General features: G+C 41.2%; 1 protein-coding gene across 1 annotated transcript in view; it reads right to left on the bottom strand.

The window, feature by feature from the left end:
- Window positions 1-20,513, bottom strand: part of LOC126482104 (carboxypeptidase B-like) — a 46,499-nt gene extending 25,986 nt beyond the window's left edge. Inside the window, exons 1-3 of the mRNA XM_050106079.1 lie at window positions 20,414-20,513; window positions 14,907-15,003; window positions 4,862-5,167 (exon numbers count right to left, since the gene is read on the bottom strand). Of these exons, the coding sequence (XP_049962036.1) occupies window positions 4,862-5,167; window positions 14,907-14,981 (381 nt within the window). The 5' untranslated portion in view covers window positions 14,982-15,003; window positions 20,414-20,513. The remainder of the gene's footprint in view (window positions 1-4,861; window positions 5,168-14,906; window positions 15,004-20,413) is intronic.
- Between the last annotated feature and the right edge of the window lie 3,856 nt (window positions 20,514-24,369).

Raw genomic sequence — 24,369 nt, 5'->3', positions numbered from 1 at the left:
TACCCAACAGTTTCAGTTTACAAATGTTTATAAAAGTAAATTTACAAAACATCTGGTATGTGCTGCGCGTAAGTTTTGATTAAAAACTCGCAATATTCGCTGCAGTACAAACAATAAAATCAGTGTCAGAGAACATACATTGCTGTTTCGAAACCTGAAACCCATAAAGGATGCGTGCAATGTACATGTTACAGAACATTCAATAAATCGCAAGCATGACACGTGCATTTTAATGGCACATGACGCGAAGTAGCCGAGGAGATATCTGTCAATTGTCGCGATTGGTGGACACATCAAGTTCTGTGCTCAAAAGTTCGACGTTGGAAATCGTTTTATTGAAGAGACTTACACAGTACAATAAATTTACAGTAAAATCACAATATAAAATTGGAATTTCCTGTGAACTCAATTAAATCAAGCAAGTAAGAGAGTGATTCCTCGCTAGTGCTTATTACATTTTGTGTGGACTACATTACTTAGAAGTAGTTATGATAGAAGTAGTAAAAACAGAAATAACTAAAGCACAAATATAGTTATTTGTGAAGAGTGGTATAATAGATACTGTTGTTGGGCAAGTGAAATTGAAGTGTGACTTATGGCAGCAATGGATGCGACTGAAGAGATGGGAGGAAAAGAGAGAAACAGAAACGGTGAAAAATGGAACAGAACTCGTCGTCAGAGAGTATGTAACTTAGTATTCTTAAACATAGGGGACCTCTCGACATTTAGGCATAAAACTATTAGTTGTTCAATATCAAATATAATTATTAGAAACCTTTTTTGACGTAATAAATTCTATTAGCAGTCTAAGAGTCATTAAATCTTCTTTACTATTACTACACTTGCAGTAAACTAATTGTAATAAGTAACAAATGATGAGTGACATCCTACCGGCAATGTACGAATCTTTCCAACTTAGTACGAAGTTCGCTATTGATTCGTATTGTGCGTTGGCGTTATAATGTACTGATCTCTGTGTTGACCATGCTCACGGTTTGGTGTGGTTTATTAGTTATAGATTAATCTACAAATAACAAACCACATCAAACAGTTCTCCACGCCAAAGTCTCACCGGTGTCCCTATGTCATTCTAAATACACATACAAAAACATGTTTTGTAGACAAATAAAACCGAGCCACAGTTGAAGAAAAGCGAACTACAGAAACGGTAAGAGTAAAAATGGGGGACATGCCACGATTTTGCCAGACTATATGTCTCTAAAGATTGTATTCTAAACGAAAATTCAATTCGGACGATGCCCTAATATCTCTATTAAATTAGACCTGTGAGAGATTTAAGTACAAAGCCATAGTGCAGATGCAATCTAAACAAAAGGTAAAGTATACAGGGTGTTCCAGCACAACGGCTACAAACTTTTAGGATATATAGGGTACACCTAGACGGTGGAAAATCACACACAAGAAAGGAAGGACAAGAACAGGGTGGGAAAACATGTTTATTACACTTAACGCAGCAGATACCGAGTAATAAAAACAAAAAAGGTGTACGCATCGCGCCAGCTTCTGGGGAAGTTCGGGACACATCAGCTATTGTCCAGAATATCAGGTCTTCCATGCGCCGGATATGTGAATCCTGCATCACGGCCTGACGTCGTAATTTCGAATACCTTCTTTGATGAGGATTGTTCGTCTGTTTTATTCTAATTTCTTGGATTGATGTACTAAGCATAATAAACATATTTTCTGGTAGTGTTAGTGTCTCCCTTTCATGTGTTTTGTGTCGTCACTCTTGCACCTGATTCCGACCATGCATTGCTATCTGATTTTCCGTCGTATAGGTGTCCTCTATATCTCCTGAATCTTTGTAACCGTTGTGCTGAAACACCCTGCATATGTGCTTTATACAACAACAAAATCTGATGTAACATATTCCCTAGACTATACAATATCTGTATGTATGTATTTCAAGAACAGTAAAAGAAGAAACCTATTGAGGCTGCCACAACTGTGCTGAAACATGGTTGGCTATTGAAGAAAAACAAAAAGCGTGTACTTGCAAAAAGGTGGATAACCTTTAATTTGTTATTATATTTCTGTAAGTACTGGAAAAGAGCTTAAAATTCCAATACGATTTCACGGACTTAAAAAAAAAAATGAGGTGCTGAGAACCACAAGGACCCAAAGCACATACACCATGTTCTGACTGGGTGTTGTGTGAGTCCTTAGGTTAGTTAGGTTTAAGTAGTTCTAAGTTATAGGGGAATGATGACCATAGATTTTAAGTCCCATAGTGCTCAGAGCCATTTGAACCATTTGAACCATGTTCTGAGAAAAATAGATGTTTTTGGACGTCAGATTTGTTGGCAGACCACCAGTCTCATAGGTCTTGCTCCATCGTAATGATAAGCGACGGCAAGAAGATGAAGAATGAAAGAACAGAGAAGGCAGTGAGACGATGTCAGCCAATAGCCCGCTGACAAGGACAGCGCCTCGACAGGAATGACCTCTACTGAAGAGCGTATAAGAGCCGCTCCTGCCAGCCTCGGCCGGACAGTAATAGAAAGGACTGGCACAGTATTAGGAGAGCACTGCGATAGCAGTGACGTGTTATCCATATCAATTGCTTGCATGGACCTGGTATACAGCAATGGACCTTGAATGTTTGCATGCCACCTGTCGCTTGCCACACCGTTGTCAATTCAAAGTTTCTTCTTATTTGTAATGAAAACTATTTATGTGATTTGTTTGAATTATTGTATAGCGTTCTGAGAGTGCTGCATCCTTTAGGAACCCCGTAAGCGACGAGTGGTCAATACGCCACAGGTCTGAATCGTTTTCTCAATTCCTATACTTCCTATTAAAAAATAATGTACCCGCTTTACTCGTACGTCACGAAATATTGATTAATATTTAGCGTTATGTTTACTATTAATGTTAATTCACAAAATTTCCATATGTTGGCTAGTGATTGTCTTTTGACATTTGTAATCTTTGTAATTCATGTGAAACTGAAATCGAAACCTTAAGAACGTATACTAAGTGCACAGCATTCAAAAGGATGACCTATTCCAGCACTTCAAGGTTCCTGTTACTACCATTTTCATTAAGTACATTATGTGGCTTGCGTTTCAGATAAAACTGACAGTATACACTATGTGATCAAAAGTATCCGGATACTTGGCTGAAAACGACTTACAAGTTCGTGACGCCCTCCATCGGTAATGCTGGAATTCAATATGGTGTTGGCCCACCCTTAGCTTTGATGATACCTTCCACTCTCGCAGGCATACCTTCAATCAGGTGCTGGAAGGTTTTTAGGTGAATAGCAACCCATTCTTCACGGAGTGCTGCACTGAGGAGAGGTATCGATGTTAGTTGGTGAGGCAGGGCACAAAGTTGGCGTTCCAAAACATCCCAAAGGTGTGCTGTAGCATTCGGGTGAGGACTCTGTGCAGGTCAGTCCATTACAGGGATGTTATTGAAGTGTAAAACCTCTGTCACGGGCTGAGCATTATGAACAGGAGGTCGATCTTGTTGAATGATGCAATCGCCATCCCTGAATTGCTGTTCAACAGTGGGAAGCAAGAAAGTGCTTAAAACATTAATGTAGGCCTGTGCTGTGATACTGCCACACAAAACAACAAGGCGTGCAAGATCTCTCCATGAAAAACGGGACCACACCATAATACCACAGCCTCCGAATTTTACTGTTGGCATTACACAGTCTGGCAGATGTCGTTCACCGGGCATTCGCCATACCACACCGTGCCACCGGATCGCCACATTGTGTACTGTGGTTCTTCATCACTCCACACAACGTTTTTCCACTTTCAGTCGTCCTAGGTTTACGTTCCTTACACCAAGCGAGGCGTCGTTTGGCATTCACCGGCGTGATGTGTGGCTTATGAGTAGCCGCTCGACCATGAAATCCAAGTTTTATCACCTTCCGCCTAACTGTCATAGTACTTGTAGTGCATCCTGATGCAATCTGTAATTCGTGTGTGGATGGTCTGGATAGATGTATGCCTTTTACACATTACGACCCTCTTCAACTGTTGGCGGTCTCTGTCAGTCAACAGACGAGGTCGCCCTTTACGTTTTTGTGCTGTACGTGTCCCTTCACGTTTCCAATTCACTATCACATCGTAAACAGTCGACCTAGGGATGTTTAGTAGTCTGGAAATCTCGCGTACAGACGTATGACACAAGTGACACCCAATCACCTGACCACCTTCGAAGTCCGTGAGTTCCGTGCAACGCCCGATCCTGCTCTCTCACGATGTCTAATGGCTACTGAGGTCGCCGATATGGAGTACCCAACAGTAGGTAGCAGCACAATGCACCTAATATGAAAAACGTATATTTTTGGGGGTCTCCGGATCATTTGATCACATAGTTTACCTCCAATTACGGAGTACTGCAACTGCATAAATGACATAGACAATAAATTACGACAGCGACCCTAGATAACAACTGAGTAGTGGAGGCGAACGATTTTATATTTTCTGCTTTAGGCCCATATGGAAATGAATATCGGAAAAATCGTTGAAAACGGTTTTATATATACGTTGTGGGCCTACAGATGTAGATAAAACGGGGTTTCCATAAGATAAACTCATGAAAGGAGCACGCACACATGCTACAATCTCAAAATCGACGATGATGTGCTGTAGGCGCTTATGGTTCTGAGCGCCTCGATTTATTTTTTTATTTGATGGGTTTATGGCGAAGGTCACAATTAACATAAAACAGGTATTCCTATGACCATAGCGTTGACGGGGAAAAATAAATCAAGAAATAGATAATTAAATAGAGCCATCTGGAGAGGTTTTGTTAGAATGTAATTTCTGGATAAGCAGCAGTCCTACGATAGATTATGAGGTATTCAACCAGTCATTACATCTGTGAAGGTGTACTCGTATCCATCAGGGTTGAGCACGGGGATGATGTGCCAGTCGACGCTGTCTGTGAGCGCGCTCTCGGCTGCGTTCTCGACCAGCTGGTTGATGACGTAGAGGGCGGCAGCTGGCGCGATCCACTCCCTGGCGTGGATGCCCGCGTCGATCAGGATGACCGGCCTGGAGCCGTCGCCTCCAGAGGATATCTGGATGATATCCAGAGGGCGACCCTCGTACGTCTGTCCGATGGTCTGCACAGTCACTGTACTGGGATAGCTTGATGCCAGCTGCGACAGGTACTGCCGAACCTGTGAAACCCAAGTCAGAATGCATAAGTAGGCTGTTTAGGTTTTCATGTTGGTGACGCCATGTAGCGCTCTGTATTAAAATCGCTGACTGGGCTGTGTTCAGTCTGTGGCTGGTTGGACTCATTGTGGATTATTTGTTAGTGTAGTGTTGGGCAGTTGGATGTGAACAACCCGTAGCGTTGGGCAGTTGGAGGTGAGCCGCCAGCAGTGGTAGATGTGGGAAGCGAGATGCCAGAGTTTTGAGATATTAATATAAGCGGACGATCTGGAAGTGTTTACGTCAGAAAAAAGGAAATTTGTCAAAATAGATGTCAAGAATTTACATATATATTATGACTTTTGAACCCTATTAAGGCAAATACATTGTTTGTTCTCTATAAAAATCTTACATTTCCTAACTACATGCCTATCAGTAGTTAGGCCGGCCGCAGTGGCCGAGCGGTTCTAGGCGCTTCAGTCTGGAACCGCGCGACTGCTACGGTCGCAGGTTCGAATCCTGCCTCGGGCATGGATGTGTGTGATGTCCTTAGGTTAGTTAGGTTTAAGTAGTTCTAAGTTATAGGGGACTGATGACCTCAGATGTTATGTCACATAGTGCTCAGAGCCATTTGAACCATTTTTGAGCCTATCAGTAGTTAGTGCCTTCAGTAGTTAGAATCTTTTATTTAGCTGGCGTACTGGTGCTGGCTGTATTGCAGTAGTTCGAGTAACGAAGATTTTGGTGAGGTAAGTGATTCATGAAGGGTGTAGGTTATAGTCAGGGCTATTCTTCTGTAGGGATTATTGAAAGTCGGATTGCGTTGCGCTAAAATATTGTGTGTCAGTTTAGAAATTATCAGAATAAGTAAAGAGAAAACTGAGTACGTTCAGTTTTTCTCAGCTGTTTCTGTATCAAATAACGGAGAAGTTGACCAGCACAGTCTTTCTTTACATTCAAAGGGGGAAGTTTCAAGTGTTAACCAGGCGCATACTGAGTCGCTTCAAAATTAGGAAAATCCGGATAATCCTACGTTGGTGACCAGCAGTAAAGTACAGGTTTTGTAGCATTGCCTCCCAATGACCCTTTATGACTTACACAGTGTGTATCAGTATCATACAGCCCCACATGTCGAGTACTTGTCCAGTGAGATGGTGGACGACTATTTAGTGAATGGTAGAAGACGATGAAGCATGATGCCAGAACACAGTTTACCCCGAAGTTGCTAGAAGCCTATTCCTTTCGAACAGTCCTAAGTACCCAGACAGGGTAAGCCTCTCCCGTTGGGTGGGCAGATCGCCATCAACAGTGCCACGTACTCGCACTATGATTTGAATATTTAACCTAGAACATTGCTGCAAAATGTGTGATTGCGAGCCTTTGGCCACTACCTTCCCTACTTTTCCCAGTAAATACTTACGGTGAAAACGTCTCCTTAAATCTGGATCCTGTTCAGTAGCCTCTCAGACGATCACAGCAACTTAGCGACTTGAGCGACAAAGTCGGATGTGGAACATTAGCAGTTTCGTCGCAAATGGTGCATTTACTTTTGTCAGTATATGTTTTGCTATAAATATGATATTCGTGTTATTGTGGATTACTGGAGCATTAATTACTGCAAAGAATCAACAATGTCCAATTTTTATTATATATGTTTTTTGCAGAATGGACAAATTTCATTGATCAAGTGCGGAATTAAGCATGAAAATAGTTGGTAATGAAGTGAAACTACATCGCTCCAGCGTCCTTTCCAAGTGTGAAACATCTATGATGTACAGGGTGATTATAATTAAAGTCAAACTTTCAAAACGCTGTAGAAATTTCACCACTGGTCAGAATGACGTCAAACTGCAACGGAATATTATCGGGAAAGGAGGATAAGCATATGACAGAAGAAAAAAATAGTGTGAAAATTGATCAATGGATGGCGCTGTATGTGTCAGAATACATTAATAAAAACACCTGTCATCCGCGCGACCCACTGAACTTGGTACAAACACGCCGGGTACGCGGCTTTTCGTCCTTTCGCGTCTGCGACGTTCGCCATCACTATCTCAATGCAGGATTTCACTTGTAAAGCTGTACTACAAGAATGATGACTGTGCACACGTCGCTCTGCAGAAGTTCCGGACACTGAAGGGTTTTAAAAAAGGCGTTGGTCCGATGACTGCTGTAGGTTTGGAGAACATGATTCGGAAATTCGAAAAGACGGGTTCTTTTGATGTGCAACCAAGTAGAGGGAGGACACGAATTGGTTCAGCGTCAGTGGAAGCAGTGGCCACAGCAATACAGTAGGAAACGAGTGGTGCTGTGCAAACGTGTAGTGCACGGAGAACTGCCTGAACATTGAACAGACCCGTGAGCACGGTGCGTAAAATCCTACGAGACATCCCTCTTTGCTATCGATTCAAAATTACCCATGTGCATGAGTTGCTTCCTGTTGACCTCCCAGCAAGAGGGACCTTTGCTTTAGAATTTCTTGCTAACATGGAAGTGGACAATGATTGGCCGTGGAAGATTTTGTCGGCACTTCCATCTGTCAGGATATGTCAATACACAGAATTGTCGAATATGAGCAACGGAAAATCCACAAGCAAATCAACCAGTACCACTTCATCCTGAAAAGGTCACTGTGTAGTGCGGGTTTACGGCAGCATTTATCATAGGACCATATTTTTTCGAAGAAACAGGTGCTTCAGGTCCTGTTACCTGTACCGTCACTGGTAAGCGCTATGAGTATTTTTTTCGCAAACACATTATCCCATCTCTCTAACAGCGTGGGTGTGTGGACGGGATCATTTTTATGCAAGACGGCGCATCTCCACACATTGCGAATTCAGTTAAGCAGCTGCTGAAGCACCATTTCGGAAATGCTAGAATTATCAGCCGTCATTTCCCTACATCCTGGTCGTCCCGATCACCTGATCTCAATCCGTGTGCCTTCTGGTTGTGGGGCCATCTGAAAGATGTTGTGTTCAGTGCTCCGATTGCAAACGTAGCTGCACTGAAGTCACACACTGCGTAACACATTCTGAACGTGTCCCCGGAAACACTTCTATCAGTTGTGGAACATGCTGTTTCTCAATTTTAACTTGTCGCAGAAAACGGTGGACAGCATACTAAACATGTTTTGCGCCAGTCACAAGAAATTTGGATTCAGGACAATTAAAAACCTATTTTCCCCATCCGATTTGATATGACCTTGCCGTGGTGGATGGGCTTACGTAACTAACAGTATCACACCTGTACACCCACACTGAGTATTACGGTTTGTTTAACGTCAAACGTACACCTTAGGCATTGTTGTATGATGAAATTGTCATTTGTAGTCAACCACTATTAAATTATGATGCTTAGAGAGCCATCAATAGCTACATTTTGCAACTATTTATTTTTCTTCTGCCATTCGTTTTCCCCCTTATCCGATAATATTCCGTTGCAATTTGACGTCATTCTCAACAGTGGTGTTATTTCTACAGCGGTTTTAAAGTTTAACTTTAACTATAATCACCCTGTACATATGCAGACTGAAGCGACGAATGAAATTTATAACAAGGCCAGGATTCGAACCCTAGTCTCCTGTAGATGTGCAAAACATTATGCCACTATGCTTAGCCCATTTGGTTTTCCCTCTAAACCCGAACAGCAGAGCAGATGCTCCCCAATTGTATTGGAATAGCCACTCAGCATCAGACAAAACGGAAGATACTGTCTGAAACCCAGACACAGTAGTTTTTATCAAACGAAGCCTTATGGCTCCACAGACCATTCCAAGTCTCAAACATCTATGCCCTGTATGTGGAGACTGAAGTGACAAATGAAAATTTGTACCAAGGCTGGAATTCGAACCCCCTGCTCATTAGTCGGATGCAGTGACCACTACACCACCCTGGCTCTGCACAGCTGCACAAACTACCCCAGCACGACTCCCATTCACGCCTCAGCCCACTTGGTATTCCCCCTAAACCAGAACAGCATTGCATTAGAGGGAATACTAGTCGGCCTGATGCATGAATGTGAGTTTGGATTGAGGAGAGAGGCGTTCTATCGTAGTCTGTGCAGTTGTGCAGAGCCACTGGGCATAAGCGTTAGCGCATCTGCCTATGGGGAATAGGCATGGGTTGGCTACAAAATGCTTATATACATCATTACTAATAAGACTAACATGCAATTAATACATAAAAATTAATAATTTTGACAAAGAACCAGGTAATGTGTTTTTGTATGTAGTGTTATTGAATACAACGACGGGACTGACAGCAAAATAAATAAGCAGAATTGTAATATCGCCTAACTGAGCTTGGAAAAACTAAACAAAGTTTTCAGAAATATGATGTGTTTGAAATTTGAAAGCAGTCAGTTACTGTGTTTTTGTTATTATTAATTAAGAGTTACGTTGCCCCTCCTGAGGTCGTTCTGTTTACAATCCCCCAATTTTTCTGTAGAATTTACACTATTAGTATATAAAATCGACCTGCCAGGGTATCCAAGAGCGCTAACGAGCTGCTTCCTGAACTCAGGTAAGCGCGCCGGCCCCAGATCGAATCCGCCCAGCGGATTAACAACGAGGGCCGGTTCGCCAGCCAGACTGGATGTGTTTTCAGGCGGTTTTCCACATCCCATTAGGCGAATACTGGGCTGGTCCCCACGTTCAGCCCCAGTTACATGGCTCACAGACATACGAACACACTTGCACTATTCCGTGGATTAAAATAGCCGCAGACCGTTGGGGTACGCTACTTCCTCCCCGGGAGGTTCGGGGTGACGACAGGAAGGGCATCCAGCCATCCTTAAAATTAACATGCCACCTCCGATTAACCAGCAGACCCCACAGGATGATGGTGAAGGACTGTTATCTTCATTGTGAAGGAAGTGAAGAACATTAGAATGTGCCATCGACAGTGAGGTCATAGTTGATGGAGAACTAATTCTGATTGTTTCAAGGATAGGAAAAGAACCGGTCGTACTCTTTCAAGCGAACTGGAATTGACCTGCAGCGGTTAAGGCAACTCACTGATAATCCAGATCTGGATAGCTGGACGCTGATTTGAATCGTCGTCCTCCAAAATGCGTAGAATGTGCTAACCACAGTGCCACCTCTCGGTCCCTTCACTATGGGCGATACTGTGAGGGCTCCTGGTAACTGTGGTTAGGGATATGAATGTGGGAAGTATTGGAGAAGATTTTATATGGGAAAGGAAATGGAACGGCTACATGAGAAGTAACTGATAGGTGGGATGCAGGTGCTAGAAGATGTATGGGACATTTGGTAGGATATATTGAGTTGGAACCTTAATTCCGAGTAAGTATGTTGGTTATGATATGATGAGAGGGTGGATTTTAGGTACCGTCATTCCTCGTAACTATGATCCATTTTACAGGGTATTTTTCACTTTGTCTGCAGAGAATATGCAATATCCAATAACACTGATAAGACCACCAGTCAATAGCTTGAATAACAAGGTTTTGCAGCACGGACCACCGCAAAACGAGCAGGAAAATCTGTTACTTTCTGGAAGATATGGACTTGGGTGCGGAGCGATGCTGACTCCAGTGCCGGTTGAGGATTTACAGCTCGAACAGCCCGAGAGGCCTCACAGATTCTCGATTGCGTTTAAATAAGAGGACTTTCGCGGCCAGGGGAGTACAGGAAACTCATGCTGTTGCTCTCCGAATCACGCAAGTACACTACAGGCACGTGTTATTGTCCTACTGGTAAATGCCATCGTGCTGAAGAAAAATAAAATGCCTGCAGGGGTGGACATGGTCACCAAGGGTGATTTATTATACCCTCCAGGACGACGAGACAACCCATGGAATGCCACGAAATCATTCCCGAGACCCTCCCGACGACTGTTGCAGCGATTTTGGTTTCAGAAGTTTCACGCCGTATACGCCAACGAGCATTGTTCGATTGAGCGTAAAACCTGATTCATCTGAAAGGCTACCTGTCGCCATACAGTGGACATACAGTTGCAGTATTGTTGTGCAAAATCTAGCCTTCGTCGCAGATGAACAACAATCAGCATGGTTGCAACAAACAGTTGTCCGCTAAACGGTCGTTCAGGAGACACGGTTGGTTGTCCCTTGGTTGACCTGGACGGTCAGTTGTTCTACAGTTCTACGTCTATTCGCATCTCCGCAGTTGTTCATTTCTCTCATTTATGGCGTATGGTGCGCAACAGTTGCTTCGGTGCCAATTTTGGATATCGCCATTTTACCATGCACTGTATACTTTAACCGCGGTGGCAAGCGATCAGTTTACAAACTTAGCCGTTTCGGAAATGCTTCAACCTTATCCCGAAAACCAATGGAGACGCCTTTTACGACGTCAGATAAATCTCTCCGTTTCCGCATTATGCAGTTTTCACTGTTTACCGCATCCCCCAGCACGCTTTATGTGCCTTCCACTTGTAGTGCTACCGCCTGCCGTCTGAGTGGTTATTGTAAGCGGTGCTCACATTAATGTGAGTGGACTGTGTCTATACGACATTCAAATTACTTCTTTTGCTTCTCAAGTGCTAATGAAGGGAACGGTACATTACTACTATTCCAAGTCTTTATTTAAAGTATTATTAAAATAGAAATTAATTATTAAACCAAATCCAAAGTTTCCCACTTCTCCCCATGCAACTCACTTGTGCCATGGTTTTGCAAATTTTAATGATTCTACCCGCCCAGGCTTCGTCCTCATATTTGACAATTACAAAATCTTTAATTTTGAACTGTATCTGGGGACAAGGGCGATCTGGCCACCCACTTATTCTCTATCGCTGTTTATTGTCCATTATTTACTCCACTATACCTGGAATTAGTATTAAACAGAGCTATTTTAATTTCAGATATTTAAATACCATAATAGTAGGGCAAAATAATTTAACATGAACAACCTGTAGATAGGAATTTCGGACCATAGTTAAGTCTCAAGCTTAAATTTCTTTGTAAAATGTCATATAATGCGAATTCATTGGTAAATAATGATCAATAAGAATAGTTTATTTAAATTTCCTTGCCTGTCTGTGGTCAGACACCAAAGATTGCAGTAAAATCAAAATCAGTTTCAATCCTCAAGGAAGTTCAAAAGCAACCGACACTTTCCAAGTGTACCGATATAGCCTAGTAATTCTGGTTTAATGGAGTGCAGCACAAGAGAAATGCACACAATAATTGTAGAGGTCTAAACAACAACACTATTCGACACTTGCAGCTTGGACTACAGTTACGGCAAGCTACGATATGAGTTTATGGTCTAAAAGGAACTGTAATTGAAAAATAACATGAAGAGTTTGAAAATGAAAGTTAGTCCAAGAAATTTTGAGGTTTTAGTTATGTGGATAAGACGGTTCTCATTTGTTAGGTAAATGTGGCTGCGGAGAAATATTCTGACGAATTTTACTATAAGTAATGCCTGGAGTTTTTCAAGGGTGATGGGAAGGTATCACTTGTTACTCAGCTGATGAAGTCATTGAGATGGAGTTAGAAGGATTGTTGAGATGAGACTAGGGTAGATGGACTGGAGTAGAAGCCCTAATTATAACCGTAACAAAAATTAAATGGGGCTGGGAGGAACATGTAGCCAGGATACTGGACGGACCAAGGAACTTCTAACAGAGTTTTTGAGAGATAGATAATGTCTGAAACAACAACCTAACGCATGTTCTGTAGATGACATTAAAAAACTTACAGGATCAAGAATGATGCATACAAATGTATGGAGAATTTTCGGAGGCGGCTTTATCCAGCAGTGTGAAATGGTTATGTAAAATTGATTATTATTATTATTGTTATTATTATTACACTTTCATTCGAGCACCCTGCATATCTGCAGTTTGAAAGTAAACGAAAATATTCAGATTTGTTGTTCTTCGCCAGAATCTGCGTGAGAATGTGTAGCGAGCCCTGATATTTTTAAGTAAGTCGAATAAGGAGTTACACTAGACCCGATAAACAGTCTGATCCTTTAAATGAGGAACAAATGTCACTGAATCTGACTTTATTCTATTTCATTTGTTGGTACAACGCCGTTTAAAAAGTGAGAGAGAATTCGCTGTATCATGTTTGTTACACGCCTCAATTTCGAGTCAGATGCTTGTTCTATAAACCGCAAGGAGGCTGAGCTCACGGTTATACAACGCATAGAAGAAATACGAAAAGTATTCAGTTAGTTGTGTGTAAAGAACTTCTCTCCTGCAGATTGCTGTTGTCAGACTGCTAGGGAATACGGCACGAATTCAGACAACAGAGAGAGGCTTGCGTTCTATTGCGCAGAGTTCGATAGAAATAGTGAAGATTACTGTTTAATGTCCCGTCGGCATTGTAGTCGTTATTGATGGATCACAACCTCAGGTCGAGGAAGGATTGGAAAGGAAGTCGGCCGTGTCCCTTCAAAGGAACTATCCCGGCATTTGCATTAAGCGATTTAGGGAATTCACGGAAATCTAAATCAAAATGGCCAGCCGGGGATCTGAATCATCATCCTCCAGAATTCGAGTCCAGTTTGTTGACCACTGCGCTACTTCACTTGCTAGATTTCGATAGAGGCAGGATTAGCATCAATTAGCGAGCAACGATAAGGTCGACCGGGCATGTCCATGACAACTAACAACGAATGACGTACGGCATGTGTGTGTGTGTGTGTGTGTGTGTGTGTGCGCGCGCGCGCGCGCGTATGAGAGTGATCCTGACAGCTTAGTTTAGGTAGTAACCTTTTCGACATCTCTTTCAAGAGGAAGTCAGCTATTAATTCAACCATCTTCCAAGTGCGGCACAAAACGATTGACGTCTCAAACACCTCACGCAGCGATATGAGAAAGGAATAATGTCACATCATTATGAGGCACGAACCAGAAGAATAAGAAGAAACACTCGTTCGTAGTATCAAAACACTGTACAATAGATATTTATTTCTAGAATCACAAGTACTTACCACAAGCTGATGTTGACGCGAGTGGAATGACAGTGAAGGATGCCTATTATAGTGTCGTATAGGAGTTTCTGAAAATGGTTCTGTCCTCCACAATAAGCATAGTCTTCCACCGCATTCGACTAAGATCACATGCAAACTTTTATGGTGCTTCTAATGGGAGTTAATGTACTGCCCCCCCCCCCCCCTGACTGACGTGGGTCGACGTGACGTCTGCTTCAGCGAACGACGAAATATGCATTTGTGTGGTAGGCGTGTCACAACTTACAAAGATGTCACATCGTTATGAGGTCACTAGTAGTAGGTTTAAATTTATTAATTCGCATGACCAGTTTCCATATACTTAGTGTCATTATCAGTGTCATCTTGTATATAATGCTGTTCCACTCTTTATCATGACGTGGCAACGTTTACGACATGGAAACATCTATACCATGAATCAGTGCCTTGCTTTAACGGTGAAAAGACGATTGGCAAGCATTGTAACTATGCTGGAACGCTTCACATACCACCTCCATACTATAGATTATCATCTTAAATGCCTCGCTTTGTGAGATCTCCTAATCTTTCGTTGTAATTCATCCGTATAAAATGAGATATAGCATCGTTCCGGTAAAATTTATATCCGATCCTTTAGCAGGTCCAAGAAAATTGTTCAGGATAGTTAACATACAATTACAAAAGAAATGTCAAGCGATTTTCCAGATTTTTTTAGGTAACTGTTTCCAATTCATAAGATAGTATAGTAAAGCACTGAGTTCCAAAAAAATTCAAGTAGATTTCATTTTCGGCTGTCGTAGGGAGCCAACCAAAATATTTTCAGCTCGGGCGATACTCACTTCATCATAGCGCTGGTACTCGGTGAATGAGATGCGACTCTCGGGGGTTTTAGGGATGGATTTCACCAGCGTCATATTTCGCTCCTTCTCAAAGATCCTGTAAATTGACAATGATATTATTTGTAAACCATAGAAACTACTCTATTTATAACAGAATGTATCGTTATCTCAATAATAATAATAATAATAACTAGTAGTAGTATTAGTAGTAGTAGCAGTAGTAATAGTAGTGTTCATGTTTGTGCCCTTATTTTTCTTTTTTTTTCAAAACTTTGACATTTATTTATTTAACCTGATGTGATTTAACATCACATACCAGAACGTATCAAATAACAAAACTCATTTTATAAATAGTTTGTACTCTACAAATATTCCCATTTACGTCTGTAATACCGGGATCTGTAAGAAATTGTCAATTGAGTAAATTCTTAGGTGACACCTGCATAGAACTCACATTACTGTTGTTTTGAGAAAGAATACACATTTCTCATAACTGTTAAACTGTTGTAGTTTGTGGTGTTGCGTAGTTATACACAACTGGAAATTTTCTCCACTCCTGTCTGTTTTTGAGAACATGTAAAATATTGTTTTTCCCTCTAAACAATCGGCGGTATTTTTCTTCATTTTGGGGTAGCATGCATGTAGAAGATCCGTTGGTGTGATCATGTTGGGCGTCCTTTGAAAACTTCCCCATTTTTTTTTCTCATGGACATCTATATGTTGTTAGCATTTCCACATAGAAACTGATGTTATTTGGTGTCGGTTAGTTAGCAGGTAGCACACAGTGATGAATCTGCTACATGAATGAAGTGTAATCTTGACCTGCATAAAGTTCTTGTACGCCTCGATCACTTTGCTCGTATGTTTTTCAAGTGTTTTTATTTCAGTATGACTATATTCTATGAGGAAGTGTTTCACATAGTTTGAAACAAGTGATGTATTGGTGCAGCAATGTAAATTTTAGGAGTTCTGTGTCAGCTTTCCTTGGTTCCTATATCACCTTCATTTTATCAGAATGGGCTCTCTCCCTCTCGCCAGACCAAATTTTATTGGCCTCTTTCCGTTTTTATGGCACACCAGCAGTCCAGTCGTGAATTTTTTGCCTAAACTTTTTTTTGTCTGGTATAGCATCTTGTATTATTCCTGCGTCCTTCAGTGCTACTTTTACCGCATCGATCCGTTTCATTGTTTCCACTTCAACTATATCTGCGACCGTCGTAGAATTTAACAGCATCCTGGTTAACCAGGTTTTGGTCCATTCTTTAAATATGCCCATAAACTTTAGAATACGTTTTTCCGTACTTCCAGTTGCTTTATTTACTCTTGGTCTGTATAGTCCTATTTCTTTGTAATTTGCAAGCTAAAATTATCCGTATTACAGTTCACTATCTCTTTTGGATTTCTTTAAGGATTCTCTTTTTGTTTAAAACGACTGTTTAAGTCCCATAAAGTCATCTGGTTTTATGCCCGTGTTGTAATGTCTGAGTTTTGTGTATTTTGAGGTACTTTTTCGTTATAGATTTGTTTCTTAAGTCTGAAGGCTCTTTCCGCTTTGCGGCAACGAATTTCGTAACTAGTCTTTTACAGGTAAGTTTCCTCAGTGATTTCACCTAAACATTTGAATCGGGGAAAAGTTCTCGATTTTCCCGTATTTAGTTTTTAGAATTTTGTTTCTTTAAATGATAATTGGAGACATAATCTTTCTATTGTTCCTTTACGGGTTTTTGTTTTTTTAGATCCTCAAATTGAATTGATAGATCCTCTGCAAAAGCTAAGCAGCCTATCCTAATACTAGTTCGGTCTGATTTGATTGGTTCGTCCATTTTAAATCTCGATTTTAGTTTCCGAAACTTCTAAAATTCTTTCTCTAAAACGCAGTTGAAAATAAATGGAGGGATTCCATCCCCTTCCTCACTTCTGTTTTAATTTTAATATGTTCCGAAATTTCTTCTCCGAATTTTTGTACCATTTACTTAGTTTTTCACTAATAACTGCAGTGATTTTGCGATTCAGACCTTGAATTTTCAAAATTTGGAAAGGAGACTTAGAGTCTACCGAATCACAACTTTTTTCAAAAAAAAATATCACAGGCAGAAACTACTTAATGTCTGAGAATTAGTTTCAGAACTGAAATTTATTATAGGCGTATTCCCTTTGGTCTGAGACCTCCTTTACATTCATCAGTTCTGCATTCAAGTTGTTACTTTATTCCGTCCAAGAAACATTGAGAGAGAATTTGGTGCAAGACAACAAGAAAGGAACTCTTTCTGTAACTATTAACGTCGGTTCTGTCTCCAGTCTTTTGTAGTGGAAGTATCCCTGCAGTTTTCATATCATGCGGAATTTTCATGTTTCTCCAAAAGTTTTGCATGGACAATGTAATTTTCTTTAAGGTTTTTGGACCAACTAATTTAAGGTTTTCTGCAAAATTCTGTTTTCAACAGATGCTTTGTTATTTTTTAGCCTTCAATTTGTCCAGCACTTTCCCCTTCATTTAGTACTTGTGAAACTGGATTGATTTTTGTGGGAGTTTCTAGTGGAAATACTATTATTATTATTAATGCCGTCAGATGTATCATAAACATTACGGTTCATAATACACTAAAAACTAATAAATGACTGCATGTTCCAGCATTATACAGTTGTAACTCAGAATGTCGCCACGCCAACTGCACGCGGTTAAGCTGATATGAGCTCTTTCCATAATCACTTCACAGAAAAACGGTTAGCGGAGTACATATGCGTAACTGTTTATCATCACATTCGCAAAGTCTTCTACCGTCAACGAAATCCCAGCTACATTCTGTTTCGTTGCCACAATGATCTCTATTCCGAAACTGTCTAAGAGACTTCCATGTGGCCCACCTCTGTTTGTGTCCAGCGGGGTGTTCCGCTTGTGGAATCTAGTGTTGTTCCTCGGATTCTATCCGCCTCTCCAATTAGTGTCTCGCCCCTTGAAATCTACACAATATCTAATAACACTGTGCCTAAATTTCTGTATCATGGAGTGTTGTGTGGACGTAGGTAGTTTAGTTGACGAGTTCTACACAATTAGGGTTTGCCATAGTCAGCCAATCTGCCGGTTTCATTTGGAGCACAGTCAACGTTCATGGAATGTGTTACTTTATACCACACTGGGCTCCTGCACTCGCTCATTGTTAAAGCTATAATTTTCATAACCGATGTTTTGGCTTTACAAGTCCTGTTTTTTAACGTTCAAAGTATATTATTTCCAGCACCGATCTCCGATTTGATGATGCAACAATGTTTCTGGGAGGTTCAAACTCTATCTAGATTAACTCTCAAGTAAATGGGATTGGGACAGCGCTCCAGTATCGTACCTCGACATGAGATCATCATTTTATTGCGGCTTGCCAGTTGCGAAGATCAATAGCGCAGATCGGGATTTGATTGTCTTGATAGCAATGGTACTCGTACAAACATTCAAGCACCTCAGTAATCTTTTGTTCCATCTCATCAAATGATTTTCTCTGCGTGATTATTTGCGTCATCGAGGTACAAGCAGCTCTTTGTTTCTTTGGACATAGGCGGGTCGTCGAGTTGAGTCGAGCACACTGCCTCTGACAGAAGTGTCATATCACTGGGTAAGCGGGGATGTTACACCGACTACTCCCTTAAATGTTTACCACAACGTTTTCATAGCAGCTCACTTGACTCTGCACTGTCGCTGAAGATATACTGTACGTGGTGGTACGGCTGCTGTAATTTTGACCATAATGGGTCTGTGTTGAGAATAGGGTAACGTTGGCCACACTTCTCGCAAGCACACGGGCAGGAAATTACTCACCCGCCGGAGCCACACTCCAACACCGTGTAACACCGACGCAAGGTTCTATAATGGCCTCAGTTCAGGTAGGAAGAGAGTACACCAATTTCAATGGATATGCCGTATCTCGCTCATCGATTGGGGCGATGGAGTTGCTTAATTTTAGCCACTGTTCCAAATGGTCGAGACATTTTGTGTGGGATTAATATCGAATAATTTAGCGTGTCAGTCAAGGCGCGATGGCGCGTCTAACAGTTCGTCACACCACTAACTATTGCGTCCAGTCCTATGAATGGAGCTGTTGTCATTTTGGAAGACGGATATCTCCACATCTTATATGTGCAACAAAGGAAAACATCTCTTCACACAGATTGGTGAAATAAACATTTTGGTTCATGCTCTCAGTAACCTGAATGAATTGCAAACACGCAGCATCATGTATCGCTTTCAGTAATGACTTTTATGAGAATCAAAACTCTCATGCATGGAGTTCCCTTCGCAATATCTGCTCAGAAGCTGGTTGAGATGGACCTGCATTCGTGGCAGTAGCAGTTTACGTCGCATTTTTTAAAAAAAGGAAAAAATAACGTGTAGAACTTTTATCTATACTAATGTTTGACGGTATGGACACAACTCAAAAGTAAAGTCAGTAGCACTGCCTGAAGTGGCTTAGTGCTCTCATTTTGTGTTCCAAAACTGTTTAGTAAATTATCTCAATAAACACCTGCAGTGTCAACAAACTAATTGTAGTTACTATTAGTAGCAACATTTCACCATTGCAGATTATTTGTCTTCTTTTGTAGATAAAATATTTTCGGCGCAAATTAATTTTCTTTCTAAGTTTTATTTAGTTGCTCATGAATCATCAGGGGTATCAAATTATTTGATTTGATGCATGTGCCCGTTGGGTGGACTCAGTGACGTTCTAGAGGCACGAAAATAATTTGCGTTCATCACAGCTGCATGCATTGGGCGTAACAACATTTTTAAAATATATTACAACGTATTTTAAAGTAGAGTTTCTGTGAAAGTCTATGTTTTTTATTGTTGTCATGGTCTTCAGTCCGAAGACTGGTTTGATGCAGCTGCCAACGCTACTCTGTCCCGTGCAAGCCTCTTCATCTCTGAGTAACTATTGTAGCCTGTATCCTTCTGAATCTGCTTTCTGTATTAATCCCTCGGGTACTTCCTACGCTTCATTACCAAACTAACGATTCCTTGATACCTCAGCATGTTCCCATTCACCGACCCTTCCTTTTAGTCAAGTTATGCCATAAATTTCATTTTCCCCTAATGTTATCCAGTACCTCCTCATTAGTAACATGATGTACCCATCTAATCTTCAGCATTCTTCCATATTTCAAAAGATTCTATTCACCTTCTTTCTTTAGTCATTCAAGTCTCACTTCGGTACAAGGCTACACTCCATGTTAACACCTTCAGAAAACGCGTCCTAACACTCAACTTTATATTCGACGTTATGAAATTCCTCTGTTCCATAAATGATTTTCTTGCTACAGCCAGTCTCCATTTCGTATTCTCTCTGTTTCGGAGATTATCAGCTATTTTTCTGCCAAATAGTAAAATTCGTCTACTACTTTTAGTGTATCATTTCCAAATGTAATTGCCTCAGCATGTATTCTATGTATGGAACATGGAACAATTGCGAAATCAAAGAGAACTGCGGCATTCAGCGTGTGAAAGAGAGCAGAAAACTTACTGCTCGAGATCATCAATGAGCACGTGGTGCAGCACTCCATGGCGATCGAGAAATGCTCGGAAGTGGTCGTGCGCGTCGGGCGGCACCCTCACGTCCACGGGGTGGCCGGCACGGTGAGCTCGCGACCAGAAGTCGAGCGCCGGGTGCTCCCGCAGCTGAGACAGCGTCTGCAGCTGCTCCTCCGTCGGCACCAGCCGGTAAACTTTGTGTCTGCCACAGAAAGACGACAACTGCCTCGTTATGTTCTTCCAAACATCTGATTGAATATATAGACTGCTTCAGGACAGCCAAGGTACAATCATATACTATCAGGTCAAAAGTATATGGACACCTAGAGGGAAACAGAATGGTGTGTGTCGAACCTTCGATTTTATGACGCCTTTAACTCTATCGGAGACACTTTCAATAATCTGTCTGAATTTCTTTCACAAGAGTCAAAAACAGAAAGGGTAGTGACATCGGACAGCGGGGTCTGGAGCGAAGTCGAGGTTCTAACGCAGTACAAAGGTATTCCATTGGTTGGAGGTAGGGACTCTGGACAGGTAGTTCATTGAATGTTATCCTTCACAAACGATTCCCACAAAATCTGCTTTATGACAGAGTGCGTTGTTACGCTGATACTACCACCATCTCCAAACAGTTTCTCTAGGATACGCAGTACACAATGTTATAAAATGTTTTCATAGTCTTCCCTCTTATCGTTTTCTTAAGCCCAATAAAGGGCCACACCCTACCCCCGAGAAACATCCCCATACCGTAACAGCACCTCCTCCGTACTTTATAGCTGGCATCACACACGAGTAACACTCGACTAGGGTGGCTTTAGGATGTTTGAAATGTCACTGATGGATTTTTTACTCAGCTGACATCCAACAACTAGTCCACGTTCGATGTCAATGATTTCTCCAGATGGGATCCATGCTGCTGTTATACTGATTCTCTGCTGACAGCACAATACTCCCCGCCTTCTTTTATTCTATGTAAATTGAAGGTGGAGAGGGGGAGAAAGGAAGGGAAAGGAAAGGAAGGCGATCAATGCTGTCAGCTGCATCGCGGCATTACGCAGAATCCGCAGCGAAGAGCGAAAATGTGTACTAGAACACGCTTGAAGAAATATATGAAATAAAATATTTACCAAACCGTTTGACGACTGTATTGATTAAGCTTCTTGTTGACACAGACGATCCACTGCCACGCAAAGCTGTGTGCTGCTGAGTCTTTGTGTTGGCCATTGCTTTGTAATCTGAATCATTTCCTCGCAATAAATTTTCTACAAATTCTTCAACCTTGGATTTATTCGAAAAATTTGCAAGGGGCTCTCCGGTATTTGCACGGTTAGTGCACACTGTTTTTTAAAATTTATTAGCGCCGATAATGGGATAGAAAATATATGTAAATCTATATGACGGGAGAGACTCCCTCACTACAGAAACTCTGCCAAGCAAATTTAGACGTGGCTGAAGAAACAGGGACAAGTACAAAGTGGAAGCAAAACAAAGCTAGCATATATATATTTGCTAAATAAAATACGCTTCTGAAATAAGTGTTTCAGTGGCACCAAAGATGGAAGCTCTTGGATGACATGTACAGCGAAAGTGAGAGTAGCAAAGCAATCTCAGTCATGCTGAACTCAAATGTTGTTTTTCAAATGTCTATTTACGAAGATAAACGAGTACTGACCCAGTTTATCCTCGTGTCACTTGAAACATTAGATTAGGTGTATTACTCGATGTAACGTAGCCATAGTGAGGGGGAACTTCCAGGATGTAGAACAGTTCATAAAACAAGAACACACAATAAACATTTACAATTAATAACATATATGCTTAACTACTTTCTAAAGGTCCCAAGTGAAACAGTCCTCCTGGATGTGAAATAAGTCAAATAATTTTAAACATATTTTCATTTCAAAGAGAACAACGAACTTTCACAAAATATGTAAGTTTTCGATATAATGAGATGCAAAAGATAATTTCTAGGCTGTTGTTACCATGAATCATGAAAGAGAAATCATTTTACAATATTTATTTACAATCATCGCATTACTTCTCTGAATTTGTACGGAAGTCAGATTGTAGGTAATGATCACATTATTTGATATTATTAGTAACATATACACATCAGTCGGTTCTGCTAATAAATTCAGCGCTAGTATTGCTTTCACGAACTCTAGTCCCTAAACGGGTCTTCGCGGGACAGCCGACCGGGGTAACCGCGCGGTCTCAGGCGCTTTGCCATTGTCCGCGCGGCTCTCCTCGTCGGAGGCTCGAGTCCTCTCCCGGACATGGGTGTGTGTGTTGTACTTTGCGTAACTTAGTTAGGTTAAGTCGTGTTTGACCTCATCCGTTTGATCCCATAGGAACTTACCACAAATTTCCAAATTTCTTTGCAGAACGTTCATGACTTCAAGCCACATTTATTTAATCTTAGACTTTTCGGACTCGGAAAATTTTAGCTTGACTTGGTAAGCTGCTCCAAAATAGATGAGTGATACAGCTATTAGTGTCAGGGGCGTTAAGAAATAGCTTAAATTGCTAGAATAAAGAAAGGAACACCGAGTGCGTTGGAATTCCTGTCAAACGAAATCTGTAGCTGAGTTAACCCCTTTACAAACCATAATGCACCGTATATCACTTTAACAAGAAACAGTCACTAATAACTGGACGAAAGTAGACTTTACATCCTTGTAAAAGAAGGGCAGCTTAAGTGATCACAAAATTACCATCAAATATTTCTGACATCTATCAGCAGCAGCAGCTTAGAAAATGTTCTGAGCTCAAATGTCATGAGGTACCTCAAACAAAAATACCTCCTCCATGCCAAACAACATGGATTCCGTACACGTTGGTTATACGAAACAAAACTCATGTTTTTTTCACACGACATTTGAAAGCTATGTATCAAAGCTATCAGACAGATGCAGTAGTCCTGATCATGTGTGACTGGACAGAGGATTTCTTGGCAGGGAGAACCCATCACGTTATTTTGTATGGGGAAACACGGACAGACGTAGAAGTAACTAAATGAACGCGACTGGCTTCCCAACACTTCGATGTCTCGTGAAAGACTTTCCTAGACTAGTCAACAGGAAGTAAAATATTGCTACACGCTTTTAGTCTGGGGTCTCCGTTGTTCATTACATGTACGTCACTCCCCTCACGTGCTGTTAACACTCTCTAGAGTCTCGGAAACAGGAAACAGTTCTGAGGTAGAGCAGCATCTCGCAACAGAAAGAAACATTTGTAACTGTGGCGTCCGTTATTTTGGACACGTTCGAAAAAACAGGTACCATTTTCATCCTGCAGCCACTATGAATTAAGACATAAGTGAATTAATGACAATAACTGCCAGTGGATATAGACTTAATACTCAATGGGGAAATGTAAAAATTTGTGCCGTATCGGGATGCGATCCCACGTCTCCTGCGTACTTGGCACATATACTGACCAATGTGCCCTCCACACAAGTGACGAGTGTTCCCACACGGACGACACCTCCTGTTAGACTCAAATTCCCGCACAACTCATGTAGTGCCCTTTGCTATTATACTCATTACTCGCGACATTTCTTCGATTCCCAAGAGTTCGAGAGTGGTGTGCATTCGCACTGAAGTGATCACATAGTCGTCTCCACCTTAAATATAAATGTGGTGTTTGTTCTTTTCAGCACATATTTTCAACTTTCCTCAATACTCACTGGCAGCTAATGCCATTATTTCAATTGCGTCTAAAAACATTTGTCTTTGTTTCAACAGTATTGAGGCACTCACACAATCTTTTTTGTTGTTCAGTCTGATACGAGAATGCGTGTTTTGTTCCCTCATACGAAATGTAAAATATTCGCACAGACCTTTCATTTACAGCCCCTGCGTTCGACGAGCCTATTTACATTCTATCCAGCCAATATTAATTTATAGCGTTATGTGAACTTATAAACTCAAGCAACCTTATCCCTGG

Source organism: Schistocerca serialis, chromosome 5 (genome assembly GCF_023864345.2).
Source record: "Schistocerca serialis cubense isolate TAMUIC-IGC-003099 chromosome 5, iqSchSeri2.2, whole genome shotgun sequence".
Taxonomy (NCBI): domain Eukaryota; kingdom Metazoa; phylum Arthropoda; class Insecta; order Orthoptera; family Acrididae; genus Schistocerca; species Schistocerca serialis.
This window is presented reverse-complemented; position numbering and strand designations above follow the sequence as displayed.